We start from the raw sequence: 22322 nt of genomic DNA on the forward strand, positions 1-22322 counted from the left end.
CAACAATAAAACCCTAACCAGTTTGACTCAGTGGATAGAGCATGGGCCTTCGGACTGAAGGGTCCTGGGTTTGGTGTTCAGATTCTGGCCAGGGCACATGCTGGGGTTGTAGGCTAGATTCCCAGGAGGGGTGTGCAGGAGGCAGCCAATCAATGATTCTCTCAGCATTGATGTTTCTCTCTCTCTCCCTCTCCCTTCCTCTCTGAAATAAATAAAAAAAAAATATACTACAAAACAGCAACAACAACAAAAAGGAAAGTATGTTGGGGACTTACAGGGAGTAGACTGCACCCTGTATGCAGAGGGAAAGGGAATAGCCAAACCTCTGATACTCTTCTCTGAAAAAATGGGACCTGAGCAGCCATCTCCATGGGGGTACAGGCCACTGCTCTGGAAGGTTGAGTGGGTTGGGGTGTGTGGAGAGGGACTGAGAAGTGTGCTCCCAATTTGGAGAGAGGATTGTGACGGGGTGGAGGATGCCCTGGAGCGAAGGGGGCTGGAAGTGCTCTTGATTCTCTTCCCTAGACAGGCTCCAGGCCCTCCCCAGACCCCTACTCCTTTCGGAGGGTTGTCCGGGGAGGGACAGACAGGTTAGGGGTGTGGGATGCAGTGAGTAACGGGGGCAGGAAAGGGGTGAGGACAAGGTTATCTTTGAGAGTCAGGGGTGAGAAGAAGAGGCTCCAGGGGAGGAAAGGTGCCGGGTGATGGACCTGGGGCGGCCCTGCATCTCCGCGCCGGGGAGGCCCCGCCCCTCTCCCCGCCGCCCCGCCCAGGCCCGCAGAGCGGCGCTGCAGCGCGAGGGGCGGAGAGGCAGAGCCCGGAGAGGACCAGACGCTGAGGTCGCCCGCATCCCGCATCCCGCAGCCGCAGGAGAGAGCCAGTGCGCCCCGGCCCTGCTCCCCAGCCTCCGCCCGGGCGCCCCCAGACCTTTCTCGGCCCCAGAGACCCAGCACCGGTCCCCTGCCTCGGCCTCCGCTGAGCTCCCTCCTTCGGAGCACGCGCCCCCTCCGCCGCCCAAGGAGAGCCCCAGCCCCCGCCGGCGACCACCATGACGGAGGCCAACAACGAGTGCAGCATCAAGGTGCTCTGCAGGTTTCGGCCCCTAAACCAGGCCGAGATTCTGCGGGGAGACAAGTTCATCCCCGTTTTCCAAGGGGACGACAGCGTCGTTATTGGGGTGAGTTGCAGGGAATTTCGAGGAGGGGGCAGGGGGTGGCATCCTACCCCTTGCGGAGCCTTTTAGTCCCTGCCCATCACCGGTGCACCCCTCGGTGCACCCCTCTCCGCTGCTCGTTTGCCGGAGCCCCTCCTCTCCCCTGCACCAGGATGGCTGGGTGTGGCCTGCAGGCCCGCTGCCAAGTCTCTGCAGAGTGGGAGGGGGCTGTTTCTCCGCGATCAGGTCACCCCCCTCCCCTTGGCTGCCCCCTGCAGCGTCCTCACCCCTTACCACCAGCCCTGTGTTTTTCTGATGTCTTCCCTTTGTTATTGGCTCACATCTCTACCCCCAGCTCCCAGGAAGGGAGGGGAGGGAAGACTAGTGGATGGACTAGATCCGAGAGGGACAGGCCAGGGTCTCTGCGGAGATACACCAGAGAATGGGCTTTGGGACCCAAGCCTCCATCATCCCCTGCAAAATAGTTGAGCCCGGTCTTGGAGGGAGGGCACAGGGCTGATGAAGCGTTTTTCTGAGAAAGACATACATTGATGCCGCACCTAGTTTTGGGGAAGCCTCTGGGATCCTCAGGAAATGTCTGCTTTCCCCTCCCAGGTACAGTAGGAAGAGGATTTCAAACCTCCCAATTCTCCTTAACAAATAAAAATAACCAGACCCTGAGATCCTAGCAAGTATTTGCATCTTCATCCTTTCTGTTGATCCAATAAAAAGTAGCAAGCCACCTCTACTTCATCATGACAGCCCCTACCCAGGGAGGAAACCCTGTGAAGGAGAACTAATATCTGCTGTGTGGTTGTTCCTCTCTCTACCTATATTATTTAATCCTCAGAACAACACTCTGAAGTTGGCGTTAATCTTTCCATTTTACAGATGAGGAAATTGAGGCCCAAAGAAGTGGAGTGACTTTCCCTCAAGGTCACACTGTGACTTCATGGATGCGAACCTAAATTTGTGGCTGCAAAGCTCATGTCCTTTTCTCTGGGGCATATTGCCTCCACAGATTTCTGTCCTGGTCCTTTATCTGTAATGGTGCAAAGGGAATTTCTAGGGAGCTCCTCAGCTACCCTCCTTTCCTGGGCTGGGAGGGATTGCCAGGCGAAGGGTGAAAGGATTGGGATGGAGTCCAGTAGGGCTTGAGGGGTGCTGGGCCAGGAAACTAGCCATCTTGAGAAGGGAGGGGCACCTTTGAGGACAGTCCTCAAGGTCAAGAGCACTTCTTATGCATCTTTGATCCATAGGTATGTTTGTTCAGGAAATGAAAGAAAGAAGGGGCGGGCGCCTGGGCCTTCTGACCCAGTGAGGATGGGACTCAGAGTAAACAGGCCTTAGGAAGAGAGCTGCTGACATGTTCTGTTCCCAGGGGCCCCGTCTGGCACCACACCAAGCTCTCTCACCCACACTGTGAACTCAAATGGGCGCTGGTGCCGTGTGTGTGTGTGTGTGTGTGTGTGTGTGTGTGTGTGTGTTTGCCATCTTGAGAGGATCCCCATCTCTGTCTCAGGGTCCTTAGGCCTCACAGGCCAGTGGACCAACCATGGGAGACTCCTCTCTGAATAGTCTGGACAGCAGGCGTTAGCTAGGAGAGTTGGAGCTTCAGGTCCCTCTGAGATATAAAATCGGAGGAACAGGAGGGAGTTGGTTATGGGGGAGCAAATCTACCAAAGGCTTCTACTCTGAAGCCTCACTTCCTTTCCTGTAGATTTTTTCAGGTAAGTCCAAACCAACTCCTCTGGACTCTCTGGGCTGTTTTTCTTGGCTTGTGAGCATGGGCACAGGGTGATATTGGGAGAAGGAATCATGGTGTGAATCTGTCCAAATCATGCAGCTGAACAGGAGAGACACAGGGGAAGGGGGGCGGGGAAGGGGGGGGAGGAAGAGAGACGAGGAGAGGCCTGGGAGGGCCCCCTGCCAGTTCAGATTCCAGTTTAGCTAATCGCAGGGCTGTTTTGCCTGATACCTGCAGGGCTGTACCTTCTCTCACTCTGTATCTTCCCTTGCCTTAGCTCTTCCTGTCACTCTCTCACTCCAAGATAAAGGCTTACGGGGGGCCATTTTGTCTCAGGCAGCATCCTTGGAGCTTGTCTTCCCAGCCTTATTACTCATTTGTCATTCAGGAGGCTGAGGGAGAAGTAATTTTCGAGGAGACCCTTGGGGATCTCCTCAGGAGCCCAGGGTGTGAGAAGCTCTGAGGAATTAGTGAAGGGAACTGCTTCGAGGTGCCTGGGAAGATGAGGGAGGAGTGAAAGTGGGAGAGGGCTGTCTGTCCACACCCAGGCTCTGTTTCTTTCTCTATCAGCTCTCAGCTCTGCCTCTGCAGCACGGCGGCTGCCTCTGGGCTTCAGACCCTCTCACTTTTGTGGGCTTTGTCTGCTTGGCAAAGGGTAGAAGAAGAAGCTGGAGGGGCAGCTCTCGGAGCCTTATCCCTCCCTCAGTCCCCTGATTAGTCCCAGGAATCTGGGCGCAGGGCTTAGCCAAAGTTAGTGGCCCGAGTCATAGTAGAAGGGTGTCTGGGTCACTGTCTGTATGGGCTGTGTACTTTGTTTTGCTCTGTATGCCACTCAGAGTCCAATGTGGCTTTTTCACCAGAACCATTAATTTGTCTCTTTTTTGGTCTTGGTGGTCAGTGTCCTAGGGCCTGCTTTTCTGTGCAGCTATGTTTATACCAGATGTGGGCATGATGACAATAAAGAAAATACACACACACACACACTTTCTTTCTCTCGCTCTTCTTTTTCTCCCCCTCCCTCCCTGAACCCTTCCCTCCTTCCCTCCTTCCCTCCATTCCTCCTTTCTTCCCTCCCTCTCTCAAGCATCCGTTTACCTGCTACCTCTCTCAGGTAGTTAAGTAGATTCTTAAGGAGGAAAAAACCCCCAGAACCATCAAGTACCTCATTTGGAAAAGCTAGGTTGGATTATCAGAGGAGTCATTGTTGTTTGGTGTGGCCGGGGAGTCCTTTGTTATTTGAAGAGGGGGAGCAGGCAGGTCTCCCCTTAGCTTTGGAGAATGGAGAGGGGCCGTAAGGTTCACTGAGGCCCATGTCTCTGCAGCATTACCATGGCAACAATCCCCAGGGGTGTCACCATGGAAATCAGGCCTGGTGCTGGGAAGTCCAGCCTCTATTAAGCGTTTTACTGAGGGTTGAAAGGTTGGTCATCTTTGGGCCCTGATTGTAGGCCTTCCCCTCAGTTTCAGTCAATACACATAATGGAAAACTACCGAGAGGTGCGGGGAGACAAATGGACCAGGAGACCACACGGAGGCTTGGAGTGGGGGTAAAGGACAACGGAACGTCCTGGGCTTCCGGGCTGAAGAGAGGCTCTCCGGGGAAGCTGTGGGGAGTGCTTAGACTGCTGTCTGTGCCAGGGAGGGTGGGTCTCAGGGGCACCCCTCCAAGGAGCAGCGTCTCCCCGAGTGCTTCTAATTTATCAATTTATCTTTCCGTCTCTGACATTGTACCAGCTTGTGGGGTCTTGGGTTACCTGTGGGGGGCTGGGGGGTGGGTAAGGGAGGCTCCTTGGAGAGGATGGGTGGGAGAGTTGCATAATTCTGAAAATTCGGTTGAGGTCGGAAAAACAGAGTGGCAAAGAGCTTTAGTTCTGTCTGGAAACATTAGGAGAAATATCCAAATTGGGGGCGGGGATATATGGGGAAGGGGAAAGGAACAGCTATGATGATAAGGATCTAACGCAGTGTTAGTACTTCAGTTCTTAGATCCCTTTGGCACTGTGAGTCTGGAATCGGATTATTTGGGTTTGAAATCAGGCTCTACCATTTCTCCGCTGTGTGATTGTGGGCAAGCCACCTATCTCTCCGAACTTCAGTTTCTGCATCTATAAAATGGAGTAAAAATAGTACCAGTATCTATCTCCTAGGATTGCTGTGAGCATTAAATGAGATAATGCATATAAACTGCTTAGCACAGTGACAAGTACATAGTAAACTCCTGATAAGAGTTAGAGGTTATTATTATTTTTTTATATGCCATCTCCCCACAAGCTAGCCTCTGACACAATTCGGAAGTAGTTAACATTTCCCCCTCTTACTGGTTGTTTCTCCAAACATCTAGGTCTATACTATCTTCTTGCTCTTCCTCTATCAATATCATTTTTTAAAAATATATATATTTTATTGATTTTTTACAGAGAAGAAGGGAGAGAGAAAGAGAGCTAGAAATGTTGATGAGAGAGAAACATTGACCAGCTGCCTCTTGCACACCCCCTACCAGGGATGTGCCCACAACCAAGGTACATGCCCTTGACTGGAATCGAACCCAGGACCTTTTAGTCCGCAGACTGACACTCTACCACTGAGCCAAACCGGTTTTGGCTCAATATCATTTTTTTAAAATGTATTTTTATTGATTTCAGAGAAGGAGAGAGAGATAGAAACATCAATAATAAGAGAATCAGCCTAGCCGGTTTGACTCAGTGGATAGAGCATCGGCCTGCGGACTGATGGGTCCCAGGTTTGTTCCGGTCAAGGGCATGTACCTTGGTGGTGGGCACATCCCCAGTAGGGGGTGTGCAAGAGGCAGCTGATCGATGTTTCTCTCTCATCGATGTTTCTAACTCTCTATCCCTCTTCCTTCCTCTCTGTAAAAATCAATAATATATATGTTTTTTTGTGTTTTTTTTTTAAGAAAGATTGCACGCCCCCCACTGGGGATCAAGCCCACAACTCAGGCATGTGCCCTTGACCAGAATTGAACCTGGGGCCTTTCAGTCCACAGGCTGATGCTCTATCCACTGAGCCAAACTGGCTAGGGCTATCAGGATAATTTTAATGAATATTTATGAAGACCATCCTATGGGCCACGGATTGTATTTGATGGAATTTAGAAAAAAATCCCTGTGTCTAGAAACTCTCAATCAATGTGGTAGTCCAGACTTTGGAGTGGTCTGGGCAGAGGCATGGGAGGGGGCATCAGAAATGGCTTTTGCTAGTTTGGCCTGTGGGGCTCAGTGGTTGAACGTTGACCTATGAACTAGGAGATCACTGTTCAATTTCAAGTCAGTACACATACCTGGGTTGTGGGCTCAATCCCCAGTAGGGGGCATGCAGGAAACAGCTGATCAATGATTCTCATCATTGATGTTTCTATTTCTCTCTCCCTTCCTTTCTGAAATTAATTAAAAAAATATATATTTTTTTAAAAATGGCTTTTGCTAACACATACTTCCCCAAATTCTGAGGAACCTCCCCCCCAACATATTATAGTCTGACTCAAAGTAATTGGGTGTCAGTTATTTTAAGATATAAATATTGGTGAGATGAGTAGTCTAAAGGCAGAAAATGTAGCAAACCACTGGTCTAGTTATTCTCATAAAAAGGTCTGACAAAATGAATTTATCAATAGAAAATTAAAAGAAATTTACACTTTGACAGAAATAAAAATATTTTCAAAAAATATATTTTATTGATTTTTTTTACAGAGAGGAAGAGTTAGAAACATTGATGGGAGAGAAACATCTATCAGCTGCCTCCTGCACACCCCCCACTGGGGATGTGCCTGCAACCAAGGCACATGCCCTTGACCAGAATCGAACCTGGGACCTTTCAGTCCGCAGACCAACGCTCTATCCACTGAGCCAAACCAGCTTTGGCTGAAGTAAAAATCTTAAGATAAAGATATGAAGAGCTAGACTAGGAATTTAAGGGCAATGGTAACAGGCCTTCCCAGAACCCTGAAATTATTACAAAGCGCACCATTTCTAGCTCTTGGATACATTTTGTCCTCACAATGCTAAGAGTGCCACTCTTTCCTCTCTGGTCTCTTGCTTCCTCCTAGCCTACGCTGAAGGAAAGGGGTTCCTCGGGCAGTAAATGCCTTCAGCACTTGGAGAGCGCCCTCCGTTTCAATGCTCCTGCAGCAAGCACCCTTTGGAATCCTTTAACTGGGAGTGTTAGAGAGAATATGAGAATGAGTCGTGTGTGGGGGGTGGGCTTGAGAATTATATTTAAGTCCTTTTGGCTGCATGCCTGGCTTCAAGAGGCATGGCTAGACATCATTGGTGGAGAGTCATTGGTCTGAAATAAACATGGCTTATTTATTTTTGTTTCTTGGCCAATGGATGGCAGAAAAATTGAGTTATATTGCAATTCAGAAATCTTCTAAGTTCAATTAAATAATAAAAAAGAAAGATATTACCACTGAGGAGAGGCATCAATGCCACTTTAAATTTGTTTATTGTAACACTATGATTTTATTCTATGCATTAAAGATTTTATTCTTTGTAATGAAGTGTAATGACAAACTGTACAGATAAAAAAGGGTGGAAAATTCACAAAAGTCTTACGAATAACCCTTAGAGAATCAAGGTATATTTTTCTTTAATAATATCAAACATAATCTGATTACACATGAATATATTTTGGTTGTTGACAAAGTTAAAAACAAAGAAAAGCACATAGAAAAGACTAAACATCAGTCAAAAGTCCCCAAATCCTCCCCCAAAAAAGCACTTTTAACAATTTTATATATTTCTTTTTAGTTTTTCCTGCATATATACATGTATTTTAATTAGTGTATCATAACCTAAATATTGTTTTATAACCTATTTTTTCACTAACAAAATATCATGGCTATTTTATCATCAAATATTTTATATACTTTTATTTTTTGAAATCTTTACTTTTTCAATAAGTCTCAAATGCACATGTGACAAAATTCAAATAATATAAGAAGGTATACAATGAGAAGTAAACCTTCCTATGTCTCTCCTAGCTACCCAGTTCCCCTTTTAGAAGGCAACCTTATTACCAGTTTCTTATGGATCCTTCTAAAAACATACTACAGCCAAGACCGGTTTGGCTCAATTGATAGAGCGTCAGCCTGCGGATTGAAAGGTCCCGGGTTCGATTCTGGTCAAGGGCATGTACCTTGGTTGCGGGCATATCCCCAGTAGGGGGTGTGCGGGAGGCAGCCGATTGATGATTCTCTCTCATCGATGTTTCTAGCTCTCTATCTCTCTCCGTTCCTCTCTGTAAAAAATCAATAAAATATATTTAAAAACATACTATATATTTACAAGCAAATACATATACACATATACTATACATACTGTTCTTTGATTTTTTTTCTTAACAATGAGTCTGAGAGGTTCTTTTAGATCAGCACATACAGATCTATGTCATTCTTTTAAACAACTTTTTAACAATTGTATGATTTGTTGTAGGGATATGCATAATTTATTAAACCAGGTCAACCAATAGGAACCTGGTTAAATAAATTATGGGTTATCCTAGTATTTGCTATATTTTTAATATATTTTTATTGATTTCAGAGAGGAAGGAAGAGGAAGAGAGAGATAGAAACATCAATGATGAGAGGGAATCACTGACTGGCTGCCTCCTGCACGCCCCCTACTGGGGACAGAGTCCACAACCTGGGCATGTGCCCTTGACTGGAATCGAACGCAGAACCCTTGAATTCACAATTTGACACTCTATACACTGAGCCAAATCTAATACTGAGCCTAGTATTTGCTATTACAAACAGTTAGATGACCTTGTATATATGACTTTTGCATACGAAGAATAAATTTTTACAAGTGGAGGTCACAAGGTGTATGCATTTAAAAATTTAAGAGTTAGTTCCAAATTGCCTTTCATAGAGCTGGTCCCAATTTATATATGCCCTCACCAATGCAGTGTATCATCAAACTATTTTGTTTTGGCCACTTTGACAGGTTAAAATGGTATTTCATAATCTTAATATGCATTTCTCTTACTAGCAATTAGGTTGTGCATTAATTCAAATTTTAAGAGCTATTATAACATTATCTTATGATGTTATATTTCATGGTAGCACTTGCTGAGATATAATACAGTGAGTACACATGTCTTATGCAAACAGCTGGATGAATTTCATAACATATTTTTTTAAATTTTTATTTATTTATTTTTAAAATATATTTTATTGATTTTTTACAGTGGAAGAGAGAGGGATAGAGAGTTAGAAACATCGATGAGAGAGAAACATCGACCAGCTGCCTCCTGCACACCCCCTACTGGGGATGTGCCCGCAACCAATGTACAAGCCCTTGACTGGAATCGAACCTGGGACCTTTCAGTCTGCAGACCGACACTCTATCCACTGAGCCAAACCGGTTTTGGCTCATAACATATTTTGACACCCATGTAACCATTACCCAAATTGAGATCTAGAGCATTTCTGTCACCCATGAAAAGTTCCCACGTGTTCCCTTCGTGTCACTATCACCCCAGGCAACTGCTATGATGACTTCTATCACTATTGATAAGCTTTGTCCATTCTTGAATTTCATACGAAGGGAATAATATAGTATGTGCTCTTTGTGTTTGAGTTCTTTCACTCAACACAATTTTGAGACTTATTTATCTATGATGACATTATTTTACATAGCTGCAAGGAATAAAATATATGTGCACGCCATAATTCAATCAATTTCTTATGTAAACCAGACCCCTAAATGTTACTATTTGAGTTGTCTTCAATTTGTGGTTATTTTAAGCAGAGTGACAATAAACACTCTTGTAAGTAAATATTTGCTATAAATATATCTGGGTCAATGGCTACATACAATTCAAGGTTTTGATTATGTATTTCTGAATTGCACCCATAAAAGCTGCACCAGAAAATAATGAGGAAATTATACGTTCTTGATCCTTCATCTACTCTGGGTATTACAATCAAGTTTTTGTTTTCCAATTTGATAAGTGAAAAGTGATGTTCCTGTTAGTTTCCTTTTTTGTAAATGTTGAACATTTTAAAAATATATATATATTATTCTTTGGGTTTTTTTGCAGAGAGGAAGAGAGAGGGATAGAGAGTTAGAAACATCAATCAGTTGCCTCCTGCACACCTCCTACTGGGGATGTGCCCGCAACCAAGGTACATGCCCTTGACCAGAATCAAACCCAGGACCCTTCAGTCTGCAGGCCAATGCTCTATCCACTGAGTTTAGGCAATGTTGAATATTTTTATTGAACACATTTTTTTCCTGTTGTTAATTTTTAAAAAAATTCTGTATTAGCCCTCACCCCCCTGTTGTCTGTGCCATTGGTTAGGCTTATATGCATGCACACAGGTCCTTTGGTTGATCCTCACTGTCCCCTATTTCCCTCTGAGGTTTGACGGTCTGATCGATGCTTCTCTGTCTCTGGATCTGTTTTTGTTCATCAGTTTATGGTGTTCATTATATTCCATAGATGAGTGAGATCATGTGATATTTATCTTTCTCTGACTGGCTTATTTCACTTAGCATAATGCTCTCCATCCATGCTGTTGCAAATGGTAGGAATTCCTTCTTTTTTACCGCACCATAGTATTCCATTGTGTAAATGTACCTCTTGCTCATTTTTTTATGTTTAGTTTTGTGTTTTTGTTTCTAACTTATGAGAGCTCTTTATCTAGTAAGAATATTAATGGCTTTGTTTTAAAACCTTAAATTTTTCTTATTTAAAATTATGGGGGTTTTTTTCTCTAGAAAAATTTTAAGTCTAAATCCAAAATAATAAAAAACTCCTAAAATCTCACTCTGCAAGAAAAATCACTATTAACATTTTTTTTTATGCAAGGTATAAAAATATACTTTTAAAAAACAGAAATAGAATCATCCTTTACATACTTTTTTTAGACTGATACTATTTTAAAAACCACATTTTTTGCTTATCATTACATATTTCATATCATTACATATTTTATAACATCATCTATGTTTTATTTTTTTTAATTTAAAAGCAATATGTTGACTCTGGCCAGTGTGACTCAGTTGGAGCATTGTCCCATACACCAAAAGGTGGCCATTTTGATTCCCAGTCAGGACACATAGCCAGGTTGCAGATTCAACGCCCAGGCAGGGCGTATGTGGGAGGGAACCCATCAATGTTTCTCTCTCTCTCTCCCTCTCTTTAAAATCAATAATAAAAAAAGAATAAAAGAATAAAATAAAAGCGATATGTTGTCCTTATAGAACATTTAGATATCACAGAAAACATGTAGTTAAGTATATGCTCCTGTCATTCTGTTCTCCACTGGTAACCACCATTAACAGTTCTGTATATAGTCTTCCATATCTTTTTCCTGAGATTATTCTATCTGTACTCCTTCTGAAAAATGCAATCACATCATATACATTGATTTTATTTTTTCACTTAACAATCGATCTTCGATATATAATATACGTGAACCAACCTGGCTTACTATTATTTTTTCCAATCTGGTTTATTTTAATGGGGGTAGAATATAGAGGTCTTATAACCAACGTTTTGATGGATGTTTAAATTGTTTCTAGTTTTTCTTTAATACACATCACTTCAACGAACATCTTTCCGGGCTTAAGCAAGTGTTGTAAAATGAATTCCTAGCAGTGCAATTGTTGATACAAAGTGCACACAGAACGGACATTTAAATATTTAATAGAATTGTCCTCCGGAAAGGCTCTCTCGGGTTACAGCTTTCCCTTTGTTGTAGAGAGCGCCTCCCCTGCTTCTTTCTTTCGGTGGGTTCTGTGGTGGGGCTTCGTAGCTTTCACCACAGAGAGGCCAGATAAATATTTCAGGTATTTTATTATAAGCCATATTTTTCAAATCTTTCAATTTTTTTATTATGTATATGTGCTGCCAAAGCGAGCACGTCAAATATTTTTTATTATGAAAGATAAATATTTTTAATGTTAAAAATAATATTTATGCCCTAACCGATTTGGCTCAGTGGATAGAGCATCAGCCTGTGGACTGAAGGGTCCCAGGTTCGATTCCCATCAAGGGCACATCCTGGTTTTGGGCTCGATTACCAGTTGGTTGCATGCAGGAGACAACTGATCGATGATTCTCTCTCATTATTGATGTTTCCATCTCTCTCTCCCTTTTCCTTCCTCTCTGAAATCAATAATATTATATTTAAAATTATTAGATATCAAATGTATTCTTTGTTTGTCTCCTTGGGTTGTGAATATTTTGTGAGGGTTTTTTTTTGTTTTGTTTTGTTTTTGTTAATTCTCACCCAGAGATATTTTTTCATTGATGCTTAGAGAGTGGAAGGGAGAGGGAGAGATAAAGAGAAACATCAATGTGAGAGAGATACATCGATTACTTGCCTCCTGCATGTGCCCCGACTAGGCCAGGGAACCTGCAACCAAGGTATAAGTCTTGACCAGTGTAAATGCCGCAACCTTTTGCAGCAAGGATTCAGGATCTGGAGAAAGGACTGCATACAGGATACACTAGACAAGAAATATAAATTTAGAAGGCAGAGAGGCTCTCTGAAACCCCGGACTCAACATCTTTTATTTAGTTGAATACATATTTGCCTTTTAGGAATGCAAGCAGGCATATCAATGGTAAAGTTAAAAAACAATACAAGGCCGAAGCCAGTTTGGCTCAGTGGTAGAGTATCAGTCTGCGGACTGAAAGGTCCCAGGTTCGATTCCGGTCAGGGGCATGTACATTGGTTGCGGGCACATCCCCGGTAGGGGGTGTGCAAGAGGTAGTTGGTCGATGTTTCTCTCTCATTGACGTTTCTAGCTCTCTATCTCTCTACCTTCCTCTCTGTAAAATATCAATAAAATATATTTAAAAAAAATAAATAAATAAAAATAAGCATTAAAAAAATAAAAATAAATAAATAAAAATAAGCATTAAAAAAAAAAAACAATAAAAGAATTATCAGGTTAGAGGATTGCCTTATGCTAACTATTTGTTGGTCTTAGCCTCCGGCAGACCAGAATCAAACCCAGGACCCTTCAGTCTGCAGGCCAAACTGGCTAGGACAATATTTTGTATGTTTAGCATTCTTATCAGCACCATGATTTATAACATGTTACCTGAATTAAGCAAAGTACCTGTAGGTCTGAGTGACTTGCTTCATAGTTTCTCTTTACTTAAAGCTAATTCCTCAAAGGTAGACCCATATCTATGATTTCATATAATCCTAAGGGAGCTGTGTTAATGTTTCCATAACATCTTAGCAGCTCAGTGTATGCATATTTCAATAGGGAACTCTCTCTCTCTCTCACCATATATACTTTGTATCTTTGACTTAATACTTTATATATATATATATATATATATATATATATATGTATGTGTGTGTGTGTGTGTGTGTATATATATATATATATATATATATATATATATATATATATATAATTGATTTTTTTACAGAGAGGCAGGGAGAGGGATAGAGAGTTAGAAACATGGATCAGCTGCCTACTGCACACCTCCCACTGGGGATGTGCCCGCAACTAAGGCACATGCCCTTGACCAGAATCAAACCTGGGACCCTTCAGGCCACAGGCCGACACTCTATCCACCGAGCCAAACTGGTTAGTGCTCACTTAATACTTTTTCAAAGTCTTTCCATATCAGGATATATGGAACTATTGAGGAAGGTATTTTTTAATCCGGGCAGATTTTTAATGTTAATGAATTGTCTGCACTCTTCATAGCCTATGTCCTGTTGTCTTTTCCCATTTGGTTTCCCAGGGCAGGGGGTCCAAAGCAGTGGGGCGCTGCCTCATGACACCCAGACTGAGGTCCCCTCACACAGTCTCACTGGGTGACACTCCTCAACGGCACCCTCCTCCACATGGACGCAACTCTTGCCGTCGATACTAAGTTTTGTTTTTCTTTAGTTTCCCTCATCGCCGTGGTCATCCATGCATGTGGATGGCTGAGGAATGAGTGCTCCTCAGGCCGATGGGGGAGGTTTCAGGTTTTCTTCTCCCTCACACGCTGCCTGCTGACGTCCGCCGTCTTTCATTTCCACTCCAGGGGAAGCCCTATGTCTTTGACCGCGTGTTCCCCCCAAACACGACTCAGGAGCAAGTTTATCATGCCTGTGCCATGCAGATTGTCAAAGGTAATGGATGCATTTTTGAATGTATTTGTTTAGGCTCCCTATTCCCCTCCTCACTTCTCTCCACCAGTCCTCCTTCTCTGCCGTCTTTTCCAGATGTCCTTGCTGGCTACAATGGTACCATATTTGCTTACGGACAGACATCCTCAGGGAAAACACATACTATGGAGGTGAGGGTCTGATTTCCATGGAGGGTGATAATAGGAGACAAAGAAATCTTAGTGTGGGAAGGGCTAAGACTCAAGGGTTGCTGGTCCAGAGGTAGCTAAGTCTAGAGGATGACCTGAGGAGCAATGATCTAGTGCAAATTCAATGCAATCCCTTCGGCCTGCTGCAGTTTACCCTCCTCTCCACTACTCCAGTTTTCTTTTCTTTTTTTTTCCTTTTTTTAATCTAAAAAAGCAGCAACAGTGTAAGTTCAAAGGGCTGGTCAGTTCTGTCCCCTTCCATAAAAAGGTAGACATAACAGTGACCATCTCCTAACTTAGGATGGTTCCTATCAACTCTTACCTTTGTGTGCACCTGCACATCTCTGAGTTGTCTCATTCTTCCTAAGCTTCCAACCTTATTCTAGAATACCCTTACTCCCCAGGGAAAGCTGCACGACCCCCAGCTGATGGGAATCATCCCTCGAATTGCCCGAGATATCTTCAACCACATCTACTCCATGGATGAGAACCTTGAGTTCCACATCAAGGTGATCAGGGCATGACCTCCGGGCATCTTCAGATGGGCACTGGGAGGGGGAGATCTAGTGTGAGCTCCCTGAGATCCTGGGCACCCCAACTTACTCTCTCTTCTGGTTACCTCAGTTCTTCTCCCCTAAGATATTTTCTTCTGCTCTTTCTTTCCCACTACTATTGTTGGAGCAGGTCACATTTAAATTACCTGCACATTTTAAAATGTTACCTGCACTGTGACACTTCATACTCCTCTTTTCTCCCTAACCAGGTTTCTTACTTTGAGATTTACCTGGACAAAATTCGTGACCTTCTGGATGGTGAGTGGTGTTTAACCCCAATGGATGGCGGGGGTGTGAGAAGGACAAGGAAAAGAAAGGTCACATTGCTCCTGGGGTTTGGTACTGTTTGTCAAGATGCAGAGGGCACACAGGGCACGCACATCCATACCTGTGTCCCTTGACTCCACTCACCAAGATTTCCAAGGATGAGCTCAGATGCCCAGGCCTGCATATAAACAGTCTGAGAGGAGCTGGACCCCTGGGGCTGGAATCCTGGAGAAACCGAGTCTTCCGTTTGTGCAGGGAGTTTAGGTTTCACAGGGAGTCCCGGTCCCTTTTGCACATAGAGGAAACCACCATCTGAGTGGACTACAGGCTGCAGGGGGCGGGGGCAGTGGGAGTGCTGGCCTTGCTCACCTGTGTTGTCTTGATTCAGTGACTAAGACAAATCTGTCTGTGCACGAGGACAAGAACCGGGTGCCGTTTGTCAAGGTGAGCGGGGGAATGGGCCACCCAGTGGGGCCAAAGTTTCCCAAGTGTGGGTGGGTATGGAAGAAGGATAGACCAGTGACCCAGAGGTTGGAGGGTGGGTCTCCTGGAGGCGTGAGGTGTGCCAAGGGCCCGGGAAGGGTCTGGGAGCTTGGCAAGGTCATCATCTAGAAAGGTTATTTTGTCCAAGTGCAGGTAACTTAATTTGCATATCAGAGTTTATGGGTTATTATCCATTTGTCCCCTGCAGGGTTGTACCGAACGCTTTGTGTCCAGCCCAGAGGAGATTTTAGATGTGATTGATGAGGGGAAATCGAATCGTCATGTGGCTGTCACCAGTGAGTGGGGATATAAGGGGCTTTTGACTCTGGGGTCTGCCTTCCCTCTGTGCCTGTGGGGATTGAGGGACTTGTGAAAGAGCAAGGGAAAAGTGTCCTCTAGAGAAAAAGAGACCCTTTAAAAAATTATATATATATAACATATTTTATTGATTTTCCAGAGGAGAAAGGGAGAGAGAGAGCTAGAAAGGTGGATGAGAGAGAAACATCAACCAGCTGCCTTCTGCACCGCCCCCCCCCCCCCCCCAACCGGGGATGTGCCCGCAACCAATATACATGTCCCTGACCGGAATCGAACTTGGGGCCCTTCAGTCCGCAGATCGACACTCTATCCACTGAGCCTAACCGGTTTCGGATATGTGTGTGTGTGTGTGTGTGTGTGTGTGTGTGTGTGTGTGTATATATATATATATACACACACACACACACACATTAATTTACTTCAAAAAAGGGAGAGGGAGAGAGAGAAACATCAATGATGAGAGAGAATCATCAATTGGCTGCCTTCTGCACACCCCACACTGGGGATCGAGCATGTGCCCTGACCAGGAATCAATCCATGACCTCCTGGTTCACAGGTTGATGCTCAACCACTGACTCATACCAGCTAGGCAAAGAGGGACCCTTTCTATGTGACCCTGCTGCCTGGGAAATGTAGTGGTGGGACCCTCTCTTGGTTGGTAGGGGTAGTGGTCAGGCGGAGCCTGGCTTCAGTTCACAGGTTGGTACTAGGACTTTCTCCCTTTCTCATACAGACATGAATGAGCACAGCTCTCGCAGCCACAGCATCTTCCTTATCAACATCAAGCAGGAGAACATGGAGACTGAGCAGAAGCTCAGTGGGAAGCTGTATCTGGTGGACCTGGCTGGCAGTGAGAAGGTTAGGGTCTTGTGGGGGTCAGGTGGGGAGGGAAGGAAGCCTTGGGGGGGAGGTGTCCTTTTCTTAAAATCAAGCTAACTTTTAAAAAATTGAGAATAATTCATATTTCATAAAGTTCACCATTTAAAAGAGTGTAATTGAGTGGTTTTTAGGATGTCTGTAAGGTTGTGCAACCGTCACCCCAAATTCTAGAACATTTTCTCTTTTTTATTGATTTTAGAGAAGAAGGGAGAGGGAGAGAGATAATATAAATATCAATTATGAGGGAAATATTGATTGGCTGCCTCCTGCACATCCCCTACTGGGGATCGAGCCTGCAACCAGGCATGTGCCCTTGACTGGAATCGAACCCACGACCCTTGAGTCCACAGGCCAAAAAGCTCTATCCACTGAGCCAAACGGCTACTTTCTTCTTGATGGGTTTGCCTTTTCTGGACATTTCACATAAGTGGGATCATATAATATGTAGGTGGGAGGGGATGGTCTTTAGCAAAAGAATCTAGAGGAATAGAGGAAGGGCCTTCTCTTTCCATGTCCTCTCCCCTCTTTGGGCTGCCCCTCCCCCCACATAGAAAGGAGGTGGCGAGAGCCCTCTGCCTTTGCAGTGCCTCATGACACACTTGTCCCTTAATGCCCTGATAGGTCAGCAAGACCGGAGCAGAGGGAGCCGTGCTGGATGAGGCAAAGAATATCAACAAGTCCCTGTCCGCTCTGGGGAACGTGATCTCTGCTCTGGCCGAGGGCACTGTGAGTGCCCTCAGGTCTCCTCACCCTCAAGTTCCCCCTCATCTCCCACCTTCCCCTAACGCTGCCCTTTAACCATGCCCCTATTCATGGATTGCCCGATCCCTGGTCCACCACTCTGCTTTCTGATTCCCCTGTTAAGTTTATTTTTCTCATTCACGTCTCCCTCCTCCCCCAGAAAAGCTACGTCCCATATCGCGACAGCAAAATGACACGGATTCTCCAGGACTCCCTGGGCGGGAACTGCCGGACGACCATGTTCATCTGTTGCTCACCGTCCAGCTACAACGATGCGGAGACCAAGTCCACGCTGATGTTCGGGCAGCGGTCAGTGGCAGGGCCCCCGCTCCCTGCCCAGCCCCCGCCGCTCTCACTCTCCAGCATCAGGCCAGCCATCAGGGAGATCTCCTCACCTTGATCCCCTCTCCTCACCCAGGGCAAAGACCATTAAGAACACCGCCTCCGTGAACCTGGAGCTGACTGCTGAGCAGTGGAAGAAGAAGTATGAGAAGGAGAAGGAGAAGACAAAGGCTCAGAAGGAGACGATTGCAAAACTGGAGGCTGAGCTGAGCCGTTGGCGCAATGGTTAGAGAGGAGTTCTGTGGGCAGGAGAGGAGGTGGGAGGAGGAGGGGGCTTAGGGAGACAGAGAGCCCTGCCTGGGGTGGTGCTCAAGGGCAGGCCAGTCTCCAAGGAGGGCTTTGTCCATGGAGAGGTGCAGAGGAGCCGTCCTCAGGGAAAGGGGGAGAGCCTGACTGCCATGTCCCCCGACCCCCGAAAAGGTCCACTCGGAAAGAGCGATGGAGGCCTGCAGGTGCTGGTGCTGAGCAGTGAGGAGGAAGGACGGGTGGATGCAGCTTTCCCTCCCTCCACCCCTCCCTTTGTTCCGCCCCTTTGCCAGGAGAGAATGTGCCTGAGACAGAGCGCCTGGCGGGTGCGGATGCCGTCCTGGGAGCAGAGATCTGTGAGGAGACCCCTGTGAACGACAACTCCTCCATCGTGGTGCGCATCGCGCCTGAGGAGCGGCAGAAATACGAGGAGGAGATCCGCCGCCTCTACAAGCAGCTGGATGACAAGGTGGGGACCACCGGGCAGGCACAGAGATTAGCCAGTGGAAGGAGAGTGAGGGGTTGAAAAATTATGCCCTAGCCCTAACTGGTTTGGCTCAGTGGATAGAGCGTCGGCCTGCGGACTGAAAGGTTCGATGCCGATCAAGGGCATGTACCTTGGTTGAGGGCACGTTCCCAGTAGGAGGTGTGCAGGAGGCAGCTTGTCAATGTTTCTCTCCCATTGATGTTTCTAACTCTCTATTCCTCTCCCTTCTTCTCTGTGAAAAATCAATAGAATATATATATATTTTAATTATGCCCTAGATGGTTTGGTTCAGTGGATAGAGTATTGGCCCATGGATTGAAGGGTCCTAGATTCGCTTATGGTCAAGGGCACATACCTTGGTTGGTGGTTCCTCAGGCCTGATCAGGGTGTGTGCAGAAGGCAACTAATTAATGTGTCTCTCTCACATCAATGTTTCTCTCTGTGTCTCCCTCTCCCTTCCATTCTCTCTAAAAATCAATGGAAAAATATGCTCGGGTGAGGATTAACAACAACAAAAAAATGAGTTTATACTGCTCTATGTGATTTTAAGAGGGGTAAATGCTCATTATTGAAAATGTGGGAGATAAATACAAATACATAGAAGGAAATTAAAATCACCTATCATCCCACTCTTCAGAAATAACACTATTAATATTTTGCCTTTTTCTGAGCATATAACATGTATTAGTAATTGAAATATACTGTATATGTAACAATTCAATTTTTTCATTCAGTATTCTATCATGAGCAATTTCCTACTTTGTTAACAGTTCTTCATAAAACTATTTTTTAAAATATGTTTTTATTGATTTCAGAGAGGAAGGCAGAGAGAGAGAGAGAGAAACATCAATGATGAGAGAGAATCATGGATTGGCTGCCTCCTGCATGCCCCACACGGAACCGAGCCCACAAACTAGGCATGTGCCCTGACCTGGAATTGAACTGTTAACCTCCTGGTTCATAGGTCGATGCTCAACCACTGAGCCATGCTGTCCAGACCATAAAAGTATTTTAAAATAGCTGTCTAATGGTCTGTGTAATAGAATGTCTTTAACCATTCACTTACTACAGAGCTTCTACTTTTTTTTTTTTTTTTTTTTTGGTATTGTTTGTCTTGCTATTATAATGATTAACTTTGTGTGAGACTTCGCTTTTGAATGATTTGGATAGAATGTAGTGATAGAGTGGGATTTTTAGGTTAAAAGATAGGAATATTTTAAGGCTTTTACTATGTTCTGTCAAGATTATACCAACTCCCAGGAAAAAAGGAATGTAAAGTGAGGGCAGGAGTTGAGGAAAGACACTGAGGAAATTCAGACGTCTTTTCGGGATATGGTGTTTTGTGTGTTTTTCAAACTCAAAACCTAAACTATCTGGATTGTATTCAGATCCTGTCTCTCCCTCAACCCAACGGTCCATCCCTTCACTCCATCTTCCCCCTTTGCCCCCAACAGGACGATGAGATCAATCAGCAGAGCCAGCTCATCGAGAAGCTCAAGCAGCAGATGCTGGATCAGGAGGAGGTAATGGGAGGAGGGACGGCGTGCGAGGAGAAGGGGTTGTGTTCGTCCCTGGAAGGCATAGAAAGGACCTCCTTACCGTCAGATGGGAGAAGGGGCATTCTGCTAGGGTTTAGTCACCCCAAAACTATGGAGGTCTGCGGTCTTAACTGGGGCTTTGCTCAAAGCTCAAATTGTAGCATCTCGATGTGCTTCTTCATTTTGTCGCCCTATTTCTAAGACGCCTAAAGCCCACTTCCTCTTGACTCTTACTTTGGCCCTGGCTTCTCTCCTAGAGCTCTGCGTGGGCGGGGCTCAGCGTCCCTAGAGCAGGGTCACGGAGTGGTCCCTGGCAGCAGACTCCCTCACATGCCTCCCCTCTCCCTCGAAGCTGCTGGTGTCCACTCGGGGAGACAATGAGAAGGTCCAGCGGGAGCTGAGCCACCTGCAGTCAGAGAACGACGCTGCGAAGGATGAGGTGAAGGAGGTGCTGCAGGCCCTGGAGGAGCTGGCCGTCAACTATGACCAGAAGTCCCAGGAGGTGGAGGAGAAGAGCCAGCAGAACCAGCTTCTGGTGGATGAGCTGTCTCAGAAGGTGGTGAGTGGCCCACTGGGCTCCAGGAGCCCCCCGGCCTCAGGACATCCCCTACAGCCAAAGGGACTGTTGCTGCCCTCCAGGCCGCACTGTGTCTGCAGCTTGGCACTGGGGTTCGGCATGTTGTGGGGCCCTCCCATGGCTGCGCACTTCTCTTTGTCCCCCTGACCCCTCGCTCTTCCAGGCCCTTCTGCAGGGCCTGTGTTCTCTTCACAGAAGCCTTCAGGGTCATGCATGAAGGGAGAGGCCTCTGCCTGGGCTGGGGAGGGTAACAGGAAGATGGCGATGGGTGACTGAGGGCTGTCCCCAGGCCACCATGCTGTCCCTGGAGTCTGAGTTGCAGCGGCTACAGGAAGTCAGCGGACACCAGCGAAAACGAATTGCTGAGGTGCTGAACGGGCTGATGAAGGACCTGAGTGAGTTCAGTGTCATCGTGGGCAACGGGGAGATTAAGCTGGTGAGTGGAGGAAGAGGCAGCAGTTTTGTTCAGATTTTTTCTGTTCTGGGCATTGGTGGGAGATGCAAGACGGGAGAATCCGGGCTGTCAGGGACAGAGAAAGGCGGGCCACAGATCCAGGAAACACGCCCTCAAATGAGACCCAGGAAAATAGAGGCTTGCATAGATTCAACTGAAAATATACCTTTAAAGGGTGCTACGTAAAAAAGCAATGGAACAGCATATGAGGTCAGTTTGGCTCAAATAAACTCTTAAAAAAAAAAAATATATATATATATATATATATATATATATACACACACATACTGTTATTGATTTCAGAGAGGAAGGAAGAGGGAGAGAAATAGAAACATCAGCGATGAGAGAGAATCATTGATTGGCTGCCTCCTGCACGCCCCCACTGGAGAATGAGCCCGAAACCCTGGCATGTGCCCTTGACCAGAATTGAACCTGGGACCTTTCAATTCGCAGACTGACACTATCTACCGAGCCAAACCAGCTAGGGCTCAAATAAACTCTTATTAAAAGTCGCTCTCTCTAAATAAATAAATAAATAAATAAGGAAGAAGAAGCAATGGAGATGTGGTTACAGCAGGAGTTAGAGATGGGGGCACAGAGTGAGAAATGATAGATGCAGATCTGTGGCAAGGACAATGCCCGCTTGTTTGGGTGATCAAGCAGAACTGTTTGCCTGAAGAAGAAAATCACATTGCTCTATAAGTGGAAGAGGGTGACTGTTGGGATTGGATCTCTGAATGCGGGCAGAGGGATAGTGTGAAATGCTGGGTGACAGAGCTGCTAACAGTTGTTTGGAGAACATCTGTGCCCCCTGAGTCCCTGTGCACGTGGTGTGTGCGGGGAGAAGCACAGTGGACGGGAATGGGTGAGAGGCTTCCCGCAGCAGAGCCCCGGTTCCCTCCCTTGCCCCCTGCAGCCGGTGGAGATCAGTGGGGCCATCGAGGAGGAGTTCACCGTGGCCCGACTCTACATCAGCAAAATCAAGTCGGAGGTCAAGTCTGTGGTCAAGCGGTGCCGGCAGCTGGAGAACCTCCAGGTTGAATGCCATCGCAAGATGGAGGTGACCGGGCGGGAGCTCTCCTCCTGCCAGCTCCTCATCTCCCAGGTGCGAGCCTTCGGGTGCCGTGGGAGAAAGAGTGAGACTCTGTGGTTTTGAGATAACACTCCTAGCACCTACCTTTATGTCAGGTGGGCCTAGGGCCCACTGAAGCCAAGGACAGAAGAGCTGGGCTGGC

General features: G+C 45.9%; 1 protein-coding gene across 2 annotated transcripts in view; it reads left to right on the forward strand.

Annotated features, from left to right (window-relative positions):
- Positions 1-771: 771 nt before the first annotated feature.
- KIF5A (kinesin family member 5A) overlaps positions 772-22322 on the forward strand; it is a 33231-nt gene continuing 11680 nt past the window's right edge. Inside the window, exons 1-16 of one of the 2 annotated variants that reach the window (XM_036458077.2) lie at positions 772-1177; positions 13929-14016; positions 14110-14183; positions 14606-14710; positions 14965-15013; positions 15411-15466; positions 15714-15801; positions 16557-16681; positions 17324-17428; positions 17604-17752; positions 17862-18010; positions 18325-18500; positions 19973-20041; positions 20409-20615; positions 20923-21069; positions 22004-22192. In XM_036458077.2, coding sequence (XP_036313970.1) covers positions 1049-1177; positions 13929-14016; positions 14110-14183; positions 14606-14710; positions 14965-15013; positions 15411-15466; positions 15714-15801; positions 16557-16681; positions 17324-17428; positions 17604-17752; positions 17862-18010; positions 18325-18500; positions 19973-20041; positions 20409-20615; positions 20923-21069; positions 22004-22192 — 1905 coding nt within the window. In that variant the 5' untranslated portion in view covers positions 772-1048. The remainder of the gene's footprint in view (positions 1178-13928; positions 14017-14109; positions 14184-14605; positions 14711-14964; positions 15014-15410; positions 15467-15713; positions 15802-16556; positions 16682-17323; positions 17429-17603; positions 17753-17861; positions 18011-18324; positions 18501-19972; positions 20042-20408; positions 20616-20922; positions 21070-22003; positions 22193-22322) is intronic. The other variant, XM_045588185.1, reaches the window with a different exon arrangement.

Source organism: Pipistrellus kuhlii, unplaced genomic scaffold, assembly GCF_014108245.1.
Source record: "Pipistrellus kuhlii isolate mPipKuh1 unplaced genomic scaffold, mPipKuh1.p scaffold_m20_p_3, whole genome shotgun sequence".
Classification (NCBI taxonomy): domain Eukaryota; kingdom Metazoa; phylum Chordata; class Mammalia; order Chiroptera; family Vespertilionidae; genus Pipistrellus; species Pipistrellus kuhlii.